Raw genomic sequence first — 19,545 nt, forward strand, 5'->3', positions numbered from 1 at the left:
CTTCTTGATCAAACTTATGGTTAAACATATAGAATTATATGATAAATGCATCTTGCATTGTTCGTGATTGTTCAGTTGAATTGTCCATTATATATTGGAATTCAGAACTCATATTCTTGTTTGATAATATATATTTTTGATGCGTGACATGCATATAATTTCATATTCATTACTTGATATTATTTAAAATATGCATTGAAGTTTAGCGGCCAATCTTGGAGTTTCCAAAAGCCTTAATTTGACAAATACGTGGGTTTTATTTATACCGCAGTATCTTGTATCAGTGTATTTTTTTTAATTCTTCATTGAATCATTCGCAATAATATTATGTTTAATTTCTGTTCTATAGATTTCCTTTCATAAATGAAGTCTGAAATATATCCATAATAAATGCACCGTATCAAATGCATGTAAGAGAACACCTACTTATAAACTGTTACGCGTCGCATACTATGTATAGAGACATGCATAATAAATTTAAATTAAAAAAAGGAATTCTTAAAGCTTCCTTTGACATTTTAAACTAATTTTATTTCAACAAGTTTAAATTACATGTTCTAAAATAGAGATAAGAATTGTTTGCATTGTAGTAAATCTAAGTCTTTGAAAATTTATTCAAATACGCTATTAAACATCACAAAGAGCCAATAAATACAATAATTTTGTGTTTTATAAATTAGTGCCTTCGATAAGTAAAACTCGTCATAGAACAGTCTCATTTTCATACCGGTATTCGAAATGTCTCGTTTCATTGCTATTACAACAAATATGTCATAATAACATGACAGAGAGTTTTGTTTCGGAATATTTTAGATAAATATACAAAAATCAAATTTTAGACAAATATACAAAAATCAAATTTTAGAAAATGTACCCTCCTAAGACTGGAAATGGCTAGTCACATATAGTTAACGGCGTTTTTCTCACAATGACGTTCTACCTCCATAAGCCTGCATATGTCGTGGCTGGTCATTTTTATGAATGCACCTATATAGAGTAACCCTTTCCTTGGATATAAATGTTGATTTTCCTTATTCCATCGATCATTTTTCAGTTGACATATGGGATTATACTTCAACATAAATAATTGATGATTTTAAAATCAGGGTCAGCAGTAGTTCGAATAGAACAGTAGAAAATCCTGTCGCTGCAGATTTTCAGCAAGATTACAGACATATCGTAATGGTGACCGTCAAAGTTTATGGTGTCGACTTTAGTTACAAAAGTATTGATTGATCGATATGTGTTTAAATGCTACTATCAACACTATTGTACTATTTCGTGGCGATCAATTTTTATTGATGGACGACACCTGAGTGCTCAGAGATAATCACTGACCTTTGATATAAAACTTACAATTCTACTCTCAATAAAGATTGCAGTCGAAGTCACTTGGTATGTGCGGGATTCGAACTAACCTTGGTGTTGACAGGCTAGTGATACAGCATTTTGACTACTTAGACTACTCAGAAGGCCCATCGAAGCTCCCCAGTTAGTAGGAATCTTCCTTATAACATGTTACAGTGTTGGTTTTTTTTATTTCTGGGCACACCCCTGTTAATGACGTCAGTAAACGGAACAAACATGAGCGTGACATATCAGTTGAAATATTTAAACACCATACAACGGGATAGGGAATACGCTTTAGCTTTGATATTGGAATGCGACAATGAAAAGTAGTTGAAATCATCACGTTCGCAATTGTTTGGTTTAAGGGCAGCATTCTATGTCAATATCATGGAAATTGTCATGATTTTAAACTCAATGTCTTCTTATACATGTTAAGTTCATTTGTATATATGAAGTGCACTCACTAAAACGTACGTAATTGATTGACAGAAAATAATCAATATATCTTAAATAATTTTATTTTGTTGGTACTGACGAAGTTTTTGTATATTGGTTAGGTTTCTTGTCCACATGAGTATGTTTTCGGACAGATTGATAATAAAATACTAATCAATCGAAATGTGAGCACCTGCTTCAAGAACCATTGAGTGTTTCTTTCATCTGAAGGAGCTTCCTTTATTGCGAGTTTTGCTTTGATCTCGTTATTTTTTAGACAGACATTTTATTTCTTTTCGAACCATATGATTGCAACTATAGTTTTTAAATGAAATTAAACATCGAAAATTATGCAATGCAGCAACACATTAACGGCTTTCTTTAGAGGTATGAAGTAAACAAAAATAGTTTCAATCGAAACACAACTTACTGAATGTGACAAACAACTGAGCAACATGAACCTCACAAAAAAAACCGGAAACAATCTTCTGTGACTTGAAACATATGCATATCCTGCTCCATGATTAGCACTCGTCGTGTTTCTCATGTTGATACACACTTTTCTTATCGTTTCAAAAATAAAATTATATGAGGTAGTCGTAATATTTCCTTTTGAAATCTCTTTTCGTTTTTATCGAAATATATCGATTTCTGAATATCATGGTACTATTATAACATTTGAAAGTATATCTTTTTTAATTCCTTTACTATTTGATGATTTTGTAAATGATACAAAGTTCACAGTTGTGTCTTAACACAAAAAAACGTATTTCTGGTATACTGTACTATTATATGAACTCGGTCAATTTGATTACGAATGATAATTATATTTCTACACCTGGATGGTTACATATTTTTTTTTCAAATTCACATAAAAAATATTTACCCGGAAGAAAGAGTATAAAATGATATTAGTTAAAACGTATAAAAGATACCTACAATAGTTATCAATTTGGTTAATCCGCATAGCAAAGTGTCGGTTTGCTAAGATGGTTATTTAAAATTAAATAGTGTACGATAATTATTACCAAGAATATGGACTGATACAATTTTGACATCTGAATTTATATAAGCCATAATAACAAATTGATTATGTGATCTATAGTTTTTGTTTTATTTGTGCGTGTATAAACGGTGATATAATAACGATATATTAGTTAAAACACATTTATTGGGATGTATAACTATATTTATCAGATAGTGCCGTGCTTTTTCATTTTCATTTGTTTTGTATATGCTCAAGAATGTAACATAACAGTTTATGATTATTTATCAGAACGGGTTAAGTTTGCGGACTGTAGTAGACGAGGTTTTAGCGAAGTTCCACAGTCACTCCCACGTGATATCACCGTTCTGGATCTTAGTGGAAACAAAATTCGTCGTATCAGTAACTACTCTTTTGAAAATTACAGTTTATTACACAATTTATCGTTGGCTAAAAATAAACTTAACATAATGGAGGAACATGCATTTAATGGATTAACCCGATTGAAGTTTTTGAATATGGCTGACAACATTTTGAACCTGAGATATGTCTATACACCAGAAATGCTTTTGCCGTTGCAAAATTTGGTTAATCTGGACATACGACGGAATATTCCGAATCAACCGACTCTGGATTTATACCATTATCCTGATCATGCTTTTGCAGTTTTACAAACGCTAGAATTCTTAGCATTAGATATGGCTCCAAATCCGATTTTCGGAAAAGGATTTCAAGGGCTGAAAAATCTGAAATCATTAACGTTTGAATTTTGTTTTATAAAATATCTACGAGGGTATACATTCGAAAACTTTTCATCGAATTTAGACGAATTGAAACTGACTAGATGTCATTCAAATTTTTTGGAGGTGGAACACAATGCTCTTGTCCCTTTTCCTAAAATTACCAAAATACATTTTGAAGAATCATGCATGCATCTGAAACAGGCTCTTAACATACTGTCACCATATGAAGGCAAGACTATTGAAATTATGAATTTTCGAGGCCTGAACTGTCCCATTTTCAATAACAATGAATATCCGTTTTCATTAAAAGTCACAACAGCCATGATGAGATATTTGAAAACAATTTGTGTAGAAACTTTAGATTTATCAGACAACGGGATAGTTGATTTTGATGAAAACTCGCTATTATTATTCGATAGAACAGAGTGTTTAAAACATTTATATTTTAAAGGAAACAGGTTTGCGTTTGCTTATGGTAGACATATGGAAGAGTTAAAAACATTTTTTAACAAATCTGTTGCGTTGAAAACATTTGACTATTCTTATATTCCAGTTCGATATAAGCTATACGCAATTAATTTTCGTCAATATTACGGAAAAGATTATCATGTGTCTAACAATGTGATTTATTTGCCTCGTTCATTAGAAAAATTAGTTTTGGGTAATGTACTCTGTGAGGATATTTCTAGAATATTCTTTATACGTCGAGGAAGCAATTTGACTTACCTAGATGTGTCGTTTAGTTATACAAACAATGCTGTAGTTTTTGAAGGAAACGCCTCATACAAAACTGAAACTTTGGTCTTAGATGGTCATTTTCACTTGACATTGTACACAATAGAGCTTGTTAATTTTATAAATGTAAAATATCTTTTGTGGAGAAGTGCTAGTTTGTCTCGTATAATTCATGCTAGTTCAGATGACATGTTTTTCAAAAGATTTATAGCACTTTTTAGAAAATTTGAATACCTTAATCATTTGGATTTGTCAGATAATAGTCTTAATATTTTACCAGAAAATTTATTCATTAATATTGATCATCTATCAGAATTATCTTTGTCTAAAAATTTGTTTCAGTCCACTCCAAGTGAGATCATTTCTCAAAATGGTATTAAAGTACTTGACCTCAGTAGTAACTTACTACCAACAGTGGATTATAAAACTCGTGTTTGGGCAGATTCAATGAATCAAAAACATGGTTTATATTTTCTTCTTGATGGCAATGCATTTGAATGTAGTTGTGATAATTTGGATTTCATCAAGTGGATACAAGAAACCAAAGTAAAACTTGACACCAGAGCATACAAATGTACACTTTTAAACGGAACTGTGATAACCGTACTTGAAGCATATGAAAACATGCATGATTTCTTTTCCCACTGTAGAAATTCAATATGGCTGATGGTCTCTTCCATTTTGTTAGGAACAAGTTGTATCTTGACTATGATAGTTTTATTATACAATAGACGATGGAACATAGCTATATTTTTTTACCGCATATTTCGAAAGATTGTTGAAAAGAAATATGGTAAAAAATACACATATGACGTTTTTGTTTCATATGGCGGGGATTGCATACCTTGGATAAAAAAATACTTTATTCCAAAACTAGAAGACGAATGGAAACTCAAAATATGCGTAAAAGATCGCGACTTTTACGGTGGAGAGTCATTTTATGACGCAGAGGCAGAGAGCATAGAAAACAGTAGACATGTTATATTTTTACTTACTCCAATATTTAAAGTCTCGCAAGATTGTCTGTTTGAAATTGATAGAGTGAAACATGAAATAAGTATGCAGAACATTGAAAATGTCATAGTCATATCTAAAGATATCACTTTAAAAGATATTCCTGAAGGGCTTACTCATATTTGGAATTATGTATTATTTATCCAGTGGCCAGAAGACTGTAATGATCATGATCTAACATGGCAAAAATTGAGAAAGTGGATTTCTGGTGATTTTCTGTATTAGAATGTATGATACCAAATTAATGCAGTGCAAACGACAGGTTTATCTAACAAAAAATAACAAATAACATTAAATACACAATATATGAGTTCGAAACGATTTTTTGGTTTCACCTTTATCGGCAACGCTTTAAGAAAACATTTAACCAATGGTATATAAGAACCGAAACACGTGAAGAGCTTTATTAACATAAAATCATAGCAGACTCTATCTAAGTCAAGTTTTTTATCCATGTACATTTGATGAATCTTAATGCCCTTGTAATTGTCAAAGTACCTTTGGCTGGTGCCTTATGCTGAAGTGTTCGAATTCCCAAACGTTTGAATTACCTGCGTTTACTAAAATTAAATTAACGCGTATGAAGGAAAGTGTCTTACATCTACCTACGATAGGGCCCGTTTACCCTGTTTTTGTTTAGTTAGTATTCTAAAACATCGTCTTCAAACATATGTCAAATGTAAAACGTTTACGGAGCACTTGAAATAAAGGTGATTTGTTTTTAACGCTAGCTTTTTGTGAACATCATAAACAAACTACACTTCTATTAAAAAATACCACGATAGTTTATCAAATACAGAAATATATATCAAAACCATTTTAATTTTAACCTTGGTTGCAAAATATTTAGTTTCAACATACGATTGAACTGGGTTATTTTCATCAATGCTTTTTCATGTGTTGTAAATGATTTATTATTTAAATATTGATTTACCAAAAAATGTATTTGATAATTAAAAAATAAAATATTGTCTCTTAAATTTTATTTAAGGAAAATATCTAATTTGGCCATGCTTTGAGTAATAAACTTCGATTGTGTAAGTTTCGTATATGTCACTAGGCTAAGATTATACATATTATACAGGTTGTCATTGCTTTAAATCTTGTAAAAATTGCATGTGTATACAAAGAATCATCTAACATAACAGGCAAGGCCATGTGCAAATTATAACAAAATGTATGGCTTGCATTGTTTTATTCATATTAATATTTTCATATTCCTTTACATGTTACAATTTATTCATGACCTGTAAAGTTTATACTACTTTTTATTGGAAAATGTTAACCTTTTCCCTAGTAACACTTCCTTGTGTATTTCCCAACTATGATATTTAATATCATATTTAAAATCTTTAAAAACAATTCTAATTATATTTTTTCCCACGCTTTCGACATTTTCAACTAGACTTAAAATATAAGGTAGTTTGACCTAGTAAACTCGTTTTTGTTGGTTTTCCTGGTCAGCAGGATCGTTAATGACAGAGTAAAATATTTCTTGAACTCACCTTATTATTAGGACTTCGATGACCAACAGTCTTAAGGCCGTACAGTTGCCTATAATTGCTTTCATTCCCTTTATTTGAACTCTAGTGGATAACTGTCTAATTTGCAATCATACCAAATCTCCTTTTTTCTAAAGTGTTAAGCTTTCAGCTATAAATACATTTGTATGTTGAGGAAGCATGATGTATTTCCTCGTACGCTTAGTCAAGTTATAGATGCACTATATTTGTCAAATTCAGTCTAAAGTTAGTCGCACTGTAGAATATAATACACCAAATAAAATATCATCATGTTCATCAATTATGACAAATCAATAATGTTCGTCATTAAATATCATGACCTCTCAAGAACATATATTTGCAGTTAACAAATACTTAAAGAGGGGTGAAAGATACCTTAGGGACAAACTCATAAATCGCAAATAAACAGACAACGCCATAGCTAAAAAGGAAAAAAGACAAACAGACAAATAATAGTACACAAGACACAACAGGGAAAGCTAACGACTTAGCAACACCGCTTAGAACACGAACCCCATCAAAAACTGGGGGTGATATCAGGTGGTACGGAAGGGTAAGCAGATCCTGCTCCACATGTGGCACCCGTCGAGCTGCTTGATAGTTTCGAATATCAGTTGGAAGAAATAAATCTGTAAATAGACATGTATACGATGCATACTTTTTTCTTCTGTATCTTGTAAATGTATTTTATCATATACTGGTAAAGAGCAAGATGACAGTACTGGTCAACAACAAATTACCAATATTAGATCTAGACTTTAATCCGGGGTTATAAGACTGGAATAATAAATTATACTCTATTTTATTTAATAATAGTCTAATACTTGAGAAATTTGAAATCGCAATACAGTTGTTATACATTGAGTTGTAAACGTATTCAAAAGGTGCAAGACTATTCCTTAAGCATTTCTGCGGTCCTTTTTATGGTACTTGAATTACAACACTTCAATATTCAATAGATTCGAAATTCAGCATATGTTGCGCCTTACTGGCGAAAAGGATTGCACATACATCAAATAAATTTCGTTATCTAGTAATTTTGTTTTACAAAACAGTAACCGGGCAATCAGAATGCATCAGGCATAATTAAGATGGTCTACGCCATTGTCAAAAGAAAACAGATATAAAGCAATCCACATAATCAGCACAGAAAACTATAAATATAGAAAAAAACCAGCTCAACCAGAAAGACATAGAATTATACGATGACGGCTTTTTGACTTGAGTTACAATTGCATTAATTTATGAAGTCCACTATTAACGAAGTTCATGTTCAGGCGCTGAATAAATAAACTTATTATAGATAATCTAAACTGGGTGTTATTTAGTTATAACGTTTGTATCAATAATAGCTTGTATTGTCGCCGTCATGTGAAATTGATACTGTTTTTTTTGTATCAAATATTTTGAAACATTTCAATCGCGTTCATTCGTAAAGAAGTTTGTTCTTCACGTAGCTCAACTTAGAATATTCACCAAAGACATTTCTGACTGACCTTTAATTTTATAAATATCCAGTGCCAATTACATGACGGCGGCTATAGTTGATGGTTCTTTTTATTCATCTTTTCGGTTTGACTGACATTAATAAGATTTGTTTCAACCACACATAGTTATACGAAGGTTGATCCAGAACAGCGCTTCGGACGCAAATAATTATTAAACGTGTTGTTTTCAATTTAAAAGAAGCGTAACAGTTTATTTGAAGTAGTTTACAGAATGACATGTCATATATGCATTTTATAAATCATATTAAATTTCTATTTATAATAATTATTTTGAAAATTCTATCTATTTAAGTTATATGTTGAGTTTGTCCGCTAGGACAAGTAACACATTCAATATATTTCCTCGTACGTTGAGTTGGGTAATCGATGCATTATTATTGTCAGATTTAATCGAAGTTAGTCGCACTTTTGTTTATCTCATCTCTTCAATACATGGCATAAAAAAAAATATCATCATTTGTCGATTATGAAAATGGCACAATAAATCAATAATGTTCGTCATTGATCATCAAGAACATATCATTCCGCATGTCAATTGGAGGAAATAAATATTTGTATGCATCTACATTGATTCTAAGACGTGAGAAATGTCTAATCGCAATAAATTTCTAAAACATTGAGTCGTTAAGATAAAAGAATAAAAGATAAAATAATAAAAAGTTCCTCTAGTATTTTGGGTCCCTTTTAAGATTTTGATTTAAACTCTTCAACATTTTCCGTTTTCGATATTCAGCATATGTTACGCTCTATTTACGAAAAGGGGTTCACATACATCAAATAAATTCGTTTTCTAGTCAACTTTAGTTGCCATTTAGTTAACATAAGTCGAATGCTGAAGGTCGTTCGATCTGATATAAAATAAATATAAATAGTTTGAGAAGCACGTTGAGTTGTGCAACAAGATCTTTACAGGTATATTTGATTTCGTGTCATAGATTTAATACATTTAAATCGTCCTTTAAACTGGAGATGAATGATTTCATGTGGGCTGTATCGGTCAAATGAATGTATTTTGGTGGCTACCTTGATTTGTTTTTTTAGTTTTGACACACTTTTTATAACTGGGTAACGCTTAGGGCGTACATAACCTGCATTCGGCCAACTTGGTCAAATCATGGTTATATGAACTGATTTTGACTTATTAACTTGCCAATCAATAACACATTTCTGATGTTTCGGTGTTATTATGACCTTATTGAATACAACTGTCTGCTAAAAGCGATACATTAATTAGGAATTTCGTTTTCATGAACATGATGAATGGTAAAATAATGATAAAAAAAAGGATTTTAAAACTTATTATCAACTTTTAAATCCCATGTATAATCTTATTTCTTCTGGTAGTGTTATTTACTTGGCTGTGATTCTAAATTGAGTAAAAAAATCTCCGAACAAAATTATCTTGATGATTTAGGTAATAGTCAACTTACTATATTGATCTGTTATATTAATTTTCATAAAAGAACTGTTTATATTTTTAAGACAATTATCAGATGAAACAGTTAACATCATTTTATAAAAAATATATCAGCTGTACCTTGTTACCTTTTCATAGATTTCTACTATTAATTTTTCACGTAATATTATAAAAGGTATCAGCTCCTCCCTTCTAAATGTTTTCTTCTGTACTTTTTTCGGGAAGTTTGGCTACCATTTAACCAAGTTCAGCCATATTTTCTTTATACGTCCTGTACCAAGTCAGGAATATGACAGTTGTTATCAAATAGTTTATTTTCTATGTATGTTGGCGTTTGGTTTTTTTTTGCACGCCAGCGTTCATGTTATTCCTTTGTTTTTGCTTATAGTTGACTTATTCGGGAATAGGTCACGTTAAGTACTTAAAAGACCAGATGACGTAAATGGTAAACCACAATCAAAGACATGGTATAAATATCCTTAGTTAGCTAGGTATAGCCACATCGTTAGATCAACAAATTCCTGATGGTGTCCATAAAATTTACGAAGTATCATTTTTTTTTATCTTTCCTCCTTTTAACTTTATTGGAGCAGTGTCTGCGTATACGATTGGGCAGAGGGTATTTAACTGTTGAGAAATAGGAAATTGGGTAGTTAAAATCGTCATATGTAGTATCTTATGTTTCAAGTTCTTGTTTACAACGCGAAGATATCTTTTAACATACCATAACGTTAATAAAATACAATACATGAAGGTAAATTTATTGTCGAAATGTGCATCTGGTGAAGTAATTTGGTACAGTTTAAGTTATTATGTACTTTCCAAACCAAACTTCCAGAAACTATTGAGTTGATATGTGTTCAAATACAAAAGGAACGAAGTATGATACCTAGTAAACTTAAATGAATTCAAAGAAAATATTATAAAAAGACATCTTCTGGGCAATAGTCTGATAAAGCGAATAGTACATGTTTTGTACGCTACAATTGTGTGATCAAAGCGGAATAATTCATAAATCTCAATTTCTTAAACTTCATGTACTTTAGTTATATCAGAATAAGAATCTGTTTGCAAATTATTTTTTTGGGTTAACCTACATCAGGAACGTTCAAGTCTAAATATTTGAAGGCCTGTATTGTATAATAAGTTTTCAAAGGTACCAGGCTTATACTAGTCATTTAATACGCCAGACGCCCGTTTCGTCTACATATGACTCATCAGTGACGCGCAGATCAAAATAAAATACCCGACAAAGTTTTGAGCTATATGACCTAAAGGGACGGGAAAATACCAAAATACATATACTTTGTATAATGCAGTTGGAACATGTTTCTTTTGATACTAGCACTTTCACCATTTATGATCAAAGAATTTTAAGAAAGTACGTTATAAATCATGTCTGTACCGAAGCACTGACTCACCATGAGAACCACGATGAGTGCCTTATATGGAGTATGATATGCTTGTTCCTAGAAGGACCTCAGATTACCTTTGGTATTTGGTGGGTCTGTTTTGCTTAATCATTGGTTTTCTAACTGGTATACTCTTGATTTAACAGATTCCTTGTGAGCACAGCCCTCAATCAAGGAAATCATGATAAGAAATGAAAGCACGGGAATATCGTATCAATTGGAAGATATATACATCGTATGCAGGTGCTGCTGGAATGGTGCTATTTAGAAATGGAAAGTTCACAATTGGAAAGCTGAAATCATCTCTTTTGTCGTATTAAATGATATTGGATGTTTACTTTAGGAGAGGGCCATAATTGTATATTTATTATTGTTATATTGTTACTCTCATTATTATTAACTTTAAATATTATTGTTTTTAATATTGTCCTTATATTTGTTGGTGTTTGTTTTACTGATATTTGGCGAAATAGCATGAACATTTTATTTTACTTCGTGATATTACCATTTTGAATCTTAGGAGAAATAACTTTCAGATTATCAGCAATTTCTCATTCAAAAGGTACAGATTTTTACAAAAAGTAACACGGTCTGAAAATAAACTTCAGAAAATTGAAGATCATGCAATCTTTGGATTAAGCAGATTAAATAATTTGAACATGTCGGACAACACCTTGGATTTGTTAACTGTCTATACACCCGAAATGTTTTTAACGATTGAAAATTTGACCGTTTTAGACATACAACGGAATATACAAGAACACAACAACGATGTGTATCGGTACCCGGATGTAGCATTTAGTGTTTTTTTAAAAATAGTATATTTGGCATTAGATCTGGCTCCCATTCCAGAATTAGGCCAAGGTTTTCAAAACTTACAAAACCTGAAATCGTTAATATTCGATCGTTGCTTTTTGCAATTTTTACGAGGAGACACTTTGGGAATTTTTCTTCAAATTTAGAAGAATTAAGACTGACTAGATGTCTGCATTATTTTTTACATGTTGATGATAACGCTCTTTCTCCTTTTCCGAAAATTGCCAAAATAAATTTTGAAGGATCATGCATGCATTTAAAACAGGCTCTAAGCATGCTGTCGTCATATAGTGGCAAGACTTTGGACATAATCAATCTTAGAGGACTAAATTGTCCAAGGTTTAATAGTGATGAATATCCGTTTGTATTAACAGTCACAAAAGACATGATGAGATATTTGAAAACTGTTTGTGTAGAAACTTTAGATTTATCAGACAACGGGATAGTTGATTTTGAAGAAAACTCGCTATTGTCATTTGATCGACCAGAATGTATAAAACATTTATACTTTAAAGGAAATAGATTTGCATTTACTAAAGGGAGACAAATAGACGAGCTGAATACATTTTTTTAACAAATCCATCGCATTGAAAACGTTCGATTATTCCTTTATTCCAGTGCGATATTGGCTGGAAGAAAATGCTGTTCATCATAACGAACAAAATTATCATTCTTCTAACAACATCATATATTTGCCACGTTCTTTAGAAAAAAATGATTTAAAGTAATTTATTATGCAATGATATCCGAAGATTTTTTATGAATCGTCACGGCAGCAATTTGACATACCTTGATGTGTCGTATAGTTATTCAAATAGCGTTGTTATTTTTGAAGGCAATGCATCATACAAAACTGAAACTTTAGTCTTAGATGGACATTTTCATGCAGCACTGTATCAAATAGATATAGTTAATTTCATTAATGTAAAAACTTTATTGTGGAGAAGTGCCAATTTGCTAAATGCTATGTACCCTTTGGATAATATGTTTTTTAAAAGATTCATAACTTTGTTCAGAAAATTAAAAAAACTGGAACATTTGGATATGTCTTCAAATTTACTCTGGATTTTGCCAGATGATTTATTTCTTGAATTGGATCGTTTATCTGAATTACGGTTGTCTAAAAATTTGTTCCAGTCCGTTCCTACTCAGATAATTTTTTGTAGTACTATTAAAACACTTGATCTTCGAAATAACTTACTTTCAACAGTGGACTATGCTACACGTGTTTGGCTGGATTTAATGAACACTAATCATGGTTTTTCCCTTTATATCGATGGCAATGCATTTGCATGTAAATGTGATAATTTGAAATTTATCAAGTGGATACAAGAAACCAAAGTAAATCTAGACAGCAGATCATATAAATGTACACTTTTAAACGGTACTGTTATTACTGTACTTGAAGCATATGAAGCGATGCATGATTTATTTTCCAACTGCAGAAATTCAATATGACTGGCAGTTTCTTCAACATTGTTGGGAACCAGTATTATTGGTGTTGTTTTACTAATTATTTACAGTAAACGCTGGAACATTGCTGTATTTTTCTACCGCAAATTCCAGAAAATGGTTAAAAAAAAATATGGTAAAAGTTACACTTATGATGTTTTCGTTTCATATGGCGGGGACTGCATACCTTGGATTACAAAATGTCTGATTCCAAAATTAGAAACTGAATGGAAACTAAAAATATGCTTAAAAGATCGCGATTTTTTACCGGGAGAGTCATATTTTGATATAGAAGCAGAGAGCATAGAAAGTAGCAGACATGTTATATTTTTACTTACTCCAAAATTCCAAAACTCACATGAATGTCTATTCGAAATTGAAAGAGTGAAACATGAAATAAGGATGAAAAACATAGAAAACATTATAGTCATATCAAAAGACATGACCTTAAAAGACGTTCCGGTTGAACTTGCTAATATTTGGAACTATGTAATTTTTATTCAGTGGCCAGCTGATGATTGTGATGACCTTGACGTCACGTGGCAAAAACTAAAGAAGTGGATTAGCAGTGATTGGCTTTAATTAAACACGATCGATTTAAGTACGCACTAAACTTGACCAAGAAATAGTTTGCCTTGTTTAGTACGCTTATCATTATCCGATATCAGCATGCACAAAGAGACACGGCAGGTTAAGGTTTTGATTGACGTTCATGATTGTAAACTATATTTGTGTTGTTTTGGCTTAACAAATTATACAAAGGAAAACAAAACTTTACAAAGGAGAGATGAAAGATATAAAGGGTCATTCGAACTAATAAGTCGAAAACAAACTGACAATGTCTCTGAAAAAAACAACGAAAAACGACAAAAAGACAAGCAACAAATAACAAAACACAACGTAAAAACTTATCAACACGAACCCAACCCAAAATATGAGATGATCCGGAAGATCCTGCGCCATATATTGCACCCGTCCTGTTGCTCATATGTGACTATCCATGATATTTCCAGGCTTATGGGGTACCTTGTCTAAATTAGATTTTTTGTATACTTATATTGTACACACTGAAAGAAAACCTTCTGTCATATTAGTGTGACCTATTAGTTATAATAAGAATGGATCAAGTCTTTGCCTATATCGGCATAATTAGACTATTCTATGACGACTTTTTATTATAGAAGGTATTATTATACCTCAGTATGTTTTTTCTATACAAAAAGTAATGAAATAATTGTGCTATTTCATTCCACAAACTATTTGCCAGTCAAAAGTTTCAAAGACTATTACCCCGGTTAATAGTTTCATCAACATATTTCCCGTACTTTTTCATACTTATTTTTCATTGGACAGTAATGACGTCACAAACTTTTTCACTTGAATTTTTGCGGTTGGAAACGTCAATATGATATCGTATTTTTGTTTAAATCTGTTTGAGTCTGTTCTAGTTTAACATTAATATATCACTTACCAGTAGCAATAAAAAAAAGAATAAGAAAATCTTCGCGACGAATTTTTAAAAGATCGCGAGCAATAGTTGGTATCTCAGGGACAACAAACTTGCTATTAACCTCACACCAAGTCAATAGATGTATACTAATTTATGATCATTGTGTTTACTGTAAACCGGCAAATTTTCGCGCCGTCTTTATTTCGCTAATTACTTACACGATCCTAATTCGCGCCGTTTTGAATTCGCGATTTCCCAGTGGCCTAGATAAATATTTTCATAAATGATTTGGAAAGTGGACAGCTTTACATATATCTTAAATCAAATGATAAAATCAATCAGAAATCTTTTGTTTTCGGTTCATTAATGTTAAAGTAGATAAAAAGTTTGGCATGTTTCAATGTTCGTAAAAACACATACACAATAATAGAAAAGTAAACATAATTAGGAATAAATTAAAATAAAAAGCTGTCAGGATTAATGCTAATTAATCGATCTTTAAATCTGATCAATCTTTGTGGTAGATTCAAAGAGGTGATACCTTTATTACTGATTGACAGGTGTCATTAACATAATTTTAATGATAGTTGTTTACATAACAATATCCGTTATGTTCGTTTCAGTGAAATAACTGATATGAGTTAAAGACATGACTTTTAACATTGCTTTTCATTAAGAGATACAGTTATCATTTATTTTTGTCGTCTTTGAAATCCGTGTTATACGGTAGTCCTATAGATATTCTATTCATATACATAGATATAAGAAGATGTGGTATGAGTGCCAATGAGGCAACTCTCCATCCAAGTCACAATTTGTAAAAGTAAATGTAATTAGAAGAGTTTTTCCTTGATATTTTCGCGGTCGTTTTACTTTCGCGTTTCACTTCTTACCGCGAAAATAGCGAAATTAAAACTACCGCGAAAATTTCCCTGTTTACAGTATTAAAGAACATCATTCTTCGCTCGTATTTCGTATTTTGTATTACGTATCAAATTTTATTTCTTGTACACCTTTATATCTATATATTGTGTAACTAAAGAATAGTTTATGAATATTCTTATTATTGGTGCATATGAAACGATTATTGTTATGTGTATGTATCCTATAAACTGTATTGCTTTTGGAATAAAGTAATATTATTTGAAATACAGAATTATTGTATTTAAAATGACGCTTAGTATTGCAAGCCGTTTTACTATTTGTTCTAACCTCAAGATATCTAATAAACTTTATAAGATATCTCATATACATGTTTATAAGATACCTTATAAAGTTTATAAGATACCTTATATAGTTTATTCGATATTTCATATTGTCTATAAGATATCTCATAAAAAAGATTATAAGATATCTTATAAATAGTATTATCTTACCTCCTATACATTTCCAGGAATATGATTGGTTAAAACCGTCCGCGTGCAAACCGTGTATATTTGATATTAGGTTAGTAGGGAGGCGGGGCTTATCTCATACACGGTTAGTAGTGGAGTTACGTCCCTTTATATTCCGTATTAGGTAAGAAGGGGGCGGGGCTTATTTCATACACGGTTAGTAATGGTGTTATGTCCTTTATAAAAAACAAAACGGTACTGAGAAAAAAAATCTTAAAAGTTCCAACAGACGAAGAAATTGATGATTAAGATTGAAACAAATTCATAAAACACATTTAAACCTTACAAGTTATTGTTGGCATCTGTTTTTGTAGGATCGTAATGCAGTACATGATATATAAGGCATGGAGATGTTATTGTTACAGATCAGCTCAATTATCTATAGTAAAGGATCCTGCAAATTATTGTAATATACAGACACAGAAAATAATTATATTTATAAGTACGTCTGAGTCAGTGACAACTCTACAACAGATTTATCCATCGGATCACCAGCAATGATGGTGATACATGGATGTGTACATTATGTATATACATCTCGTCTAAACATCAACCCAACAATGTTAGATCTATCAATTTGCTTTCGCAGTTTTTTTGTTCTTCCCTCGCCGGGATTCGAACCCATGCTACTGAGATATCGTGACACCAAATCGCCTGCACTGTATCCGATGCGCTAAAAAACACGACCACCTTGGCTTCACAAAAATAAAGCTTTCGGTTGCCGGGTGCTACCTTTCCTCGTCAGTTTTAATCTAGCGTCGTAATACAGTACATGATATATAAGGCATGGAAATGTTATTGTTACAGATCAGCTCAATTATCTATAGTAAAGGATCCTGCAAATTCTTGAAATATACAGACACAGAAAATAATTATATTTATAAGTACGTCTGAGTCAGTGACAACTCTACAACAGATTTATCCATCGGATCACAAGCAATGATGGTGATACATGGATGTGTACATTATGTACATACAACTCGTCTAAACATCAACCAATGCAAATTTGCTATTCTTCCCTCGCTGGGATTCGAACCCATGCTACTGAGATATCGTGACACCAAATCGCCTGCACTGTATCCGTTGCGCTAGACCACACGACCACCTTGGCTTCACAAAAATAAAGCTTTCGGTTGCCGGTTGTTTCCTTTCCTCGTCAGTTTTAATCTAGCATGGTTATACAGTACATGATGTATAAGGCATGGAGATTTTATTGTTACAGTTCAGCTCAATTATCCTTAGTAAAGGATCCTACAAATTAATGCAAGATACAGTCACAGAAAATAATTATGTTTATAAGCACGTCTGAGTCAGTGACAACTCTACAACAGATTTATCAATCGGATCACTAGCAAAGGTGGTGATACATGGCTGTGTACATTATGTATATACAACTCGTCTAAACATCAACCCAACAATGTTAGATCTGTAAATTTGCTTTCGCAAAAATAAAAAAATAAAGCTTTCGGTTGCCGGGTGTTACCTTTCCTTGTCAGTTTTAATCTAGCGTCGTAATGCAGTACATGATATATAAGGCATGGAGATGTTATTCTTACAGATCAGCTCAATTATCTATAGTAAAGGATCCTGCAAATTATTGAAATATACAGACACAGAAAATAATTATATTTATAAGTACGTCTGAGTCAATGACAACTCTACAACAGATTTATCCATCGGATCACCAGCAATGATGGTGATACATGGATGTGTACATTATGTATATACAACTAGTCTAAACATCAACCCAACAATGTTAGATCTATAAATTTGCTTTCGCAGTTTTTTTGTTCTTCCCTCGCCGGGATTCGAACCAATGCTACTGAGATATCGTGACACCAAATCGCCTGCACTGTATCCGGTGCGCTAGACCACACGACAACGTGCACCTTGGCTTCACAAAAATAAAGCTTTCGGTGGCCGGGTGTTACCTTCCCTCGTCAGTTTTAATCTAGCGTCGTAATACTGCACATGATATATAAGGCATGGAGATGTTATTGTTACAGATCAGCTCAATTATCTATAGTAAAGTATCCTACAAATTAATGCAAGATACAGTCACAGAAAATAGTTATATTTATAAGTACGTCTAAGTCAGTGACAACTCTACAACAGATTTATCCATCGGATCACCAGCAATGATGGTAATACTTGATGTGTACATTATGTATATATAACTCGTCTAAACATAAACCCAACAATGTTAGATCTGTAAATTTGCTTTCGCAAATTTTTTGTTTTTCCCTCGCTGGGATTCGAACCCATGCTACTGAGATATCGTGACACCAAATCGCCTGCACTGTATCCGATGCGCTGAAAAACACGACCACCTTGGCTTCACAAAAATAAAGCTTTCGGTTGCCGGGTGTTACCTTTCCTCGTCAGTTTTAATCTAGTGTTGTAATACAGTACATGATATATAAGGCATGGAGATGTTATTGTTACAGATCAGCTCAATTATCTATAGTAAAGGATCCTGCAAATTATTGAAATATACAGACACAGAAAATAATTATATTTATAAGTACGTCTGAGTCAGTGACAACTCTACAACAGATTTATCCATCGGATCACCAGCAATGATGGTGATACATGGCTGTGTACATTATGTATATGTCGTGTACATTTTATTATTTTGTACAGGTTATTACTTGTACAAAATTTTCATACAAGTAATTACTCGTATGATGCATCCATCGGATCGCCATCAATGATGGTGATACATGGCTGTGTACATAATGTATATACAACTCGTCTAAACATCAACCCAACAATGTTAGATCTATAAATTTGCTTTTGCAATTTTTTTGTATTTCCCTCGCCGGGATTCGAACCCATGCTACTGAGATATCGTGACACCAAATCGCCTGCACTGTATCCGATGCGCTAAATCTCACGACCACCTTGGCTTCACAAAAATAAAGCTTTCGGTTGCCGGGTGTTACCTTTCCTCGTCAGTTTTAATCTAGCGTCGTAATACAGTACATGATATATAAGGCATGGAGATGTTATTGTTACAGTTCAGCTCAATTATCCTTAGTAAAGGATCCTACAAATTAATGCAAGATACAGTCACAGAAAATAATTATGTTTATAAGCACGTCTGAGTCAGTGACAACTCTACAACAGATTTATCAATCGGATCACTAGCAAAGGTGGTGATACATTCACATTCATTACATTGTACCTGTTGGCCTGAAAGGTTTCTCTTTTATGCACGCTCAAAGTCAGTATTCGATATATCAGACAAACCTCATCTAGTATTGACATGAGGAATATCAACACAAGAAAGCACGCTCTTACAAATAATT

General features: G+C 32.2%; 1 protein-coding gene and 1 pseudogene across 1 annotated transcript; both read left to right on the top strand.

The window, feature by feature from the left end:
- Positions 1–2,304: 2,304 nt before the first annotated feature.
- On the top strand, positions 2,305–6,073 carry LOC139519651 (toll-like receptor 6). Its single transcript, XM_071311853.1, has one exon. The coding sequence runs from the start codon at positions 2,962–2,964 to the stop codon at positions 5,485–5,487; it is 2,526 nt and encodes an 841-aa protein (XP_071167954.1). The 5' UTR covers positions 2,305–2,961; the 3' UTR covers positions 5,488–6,073.
- A 5,071-nt stretch (positions 6,074–11,144) lies between these two features.
- Positions 11,145–13,972, top strand: LOC139521364 (toll-like receptor 4; annotated as a pseudogene).
- Positions 13,973–19,545: the final 5,573 nt, after the last annotated feature.

The sequence above is a fragment of the Mytilus edulis genome, chromosome 4 (assembly GCF_963676685.1).
Source record: "Mytilus edulis chromosome 4, xbMytEdul2.2, whole genome shotgun sequence".
NCBI lineage: Eukaryota > Metazoa > Mollusca > Bivalvia > Mytilida > Mytilidae > Mytilus > Mytilus edulis.

What these genes read in the sequence shown, in the direction of transcription:
- LOC139519651 (XM_071311853.1), top strand. Translation starts at nt 2,962, where the DNA reads ATGTATAACTATATTTATCAGATAGTGCCGTGCTTTTTCATTTTCATT.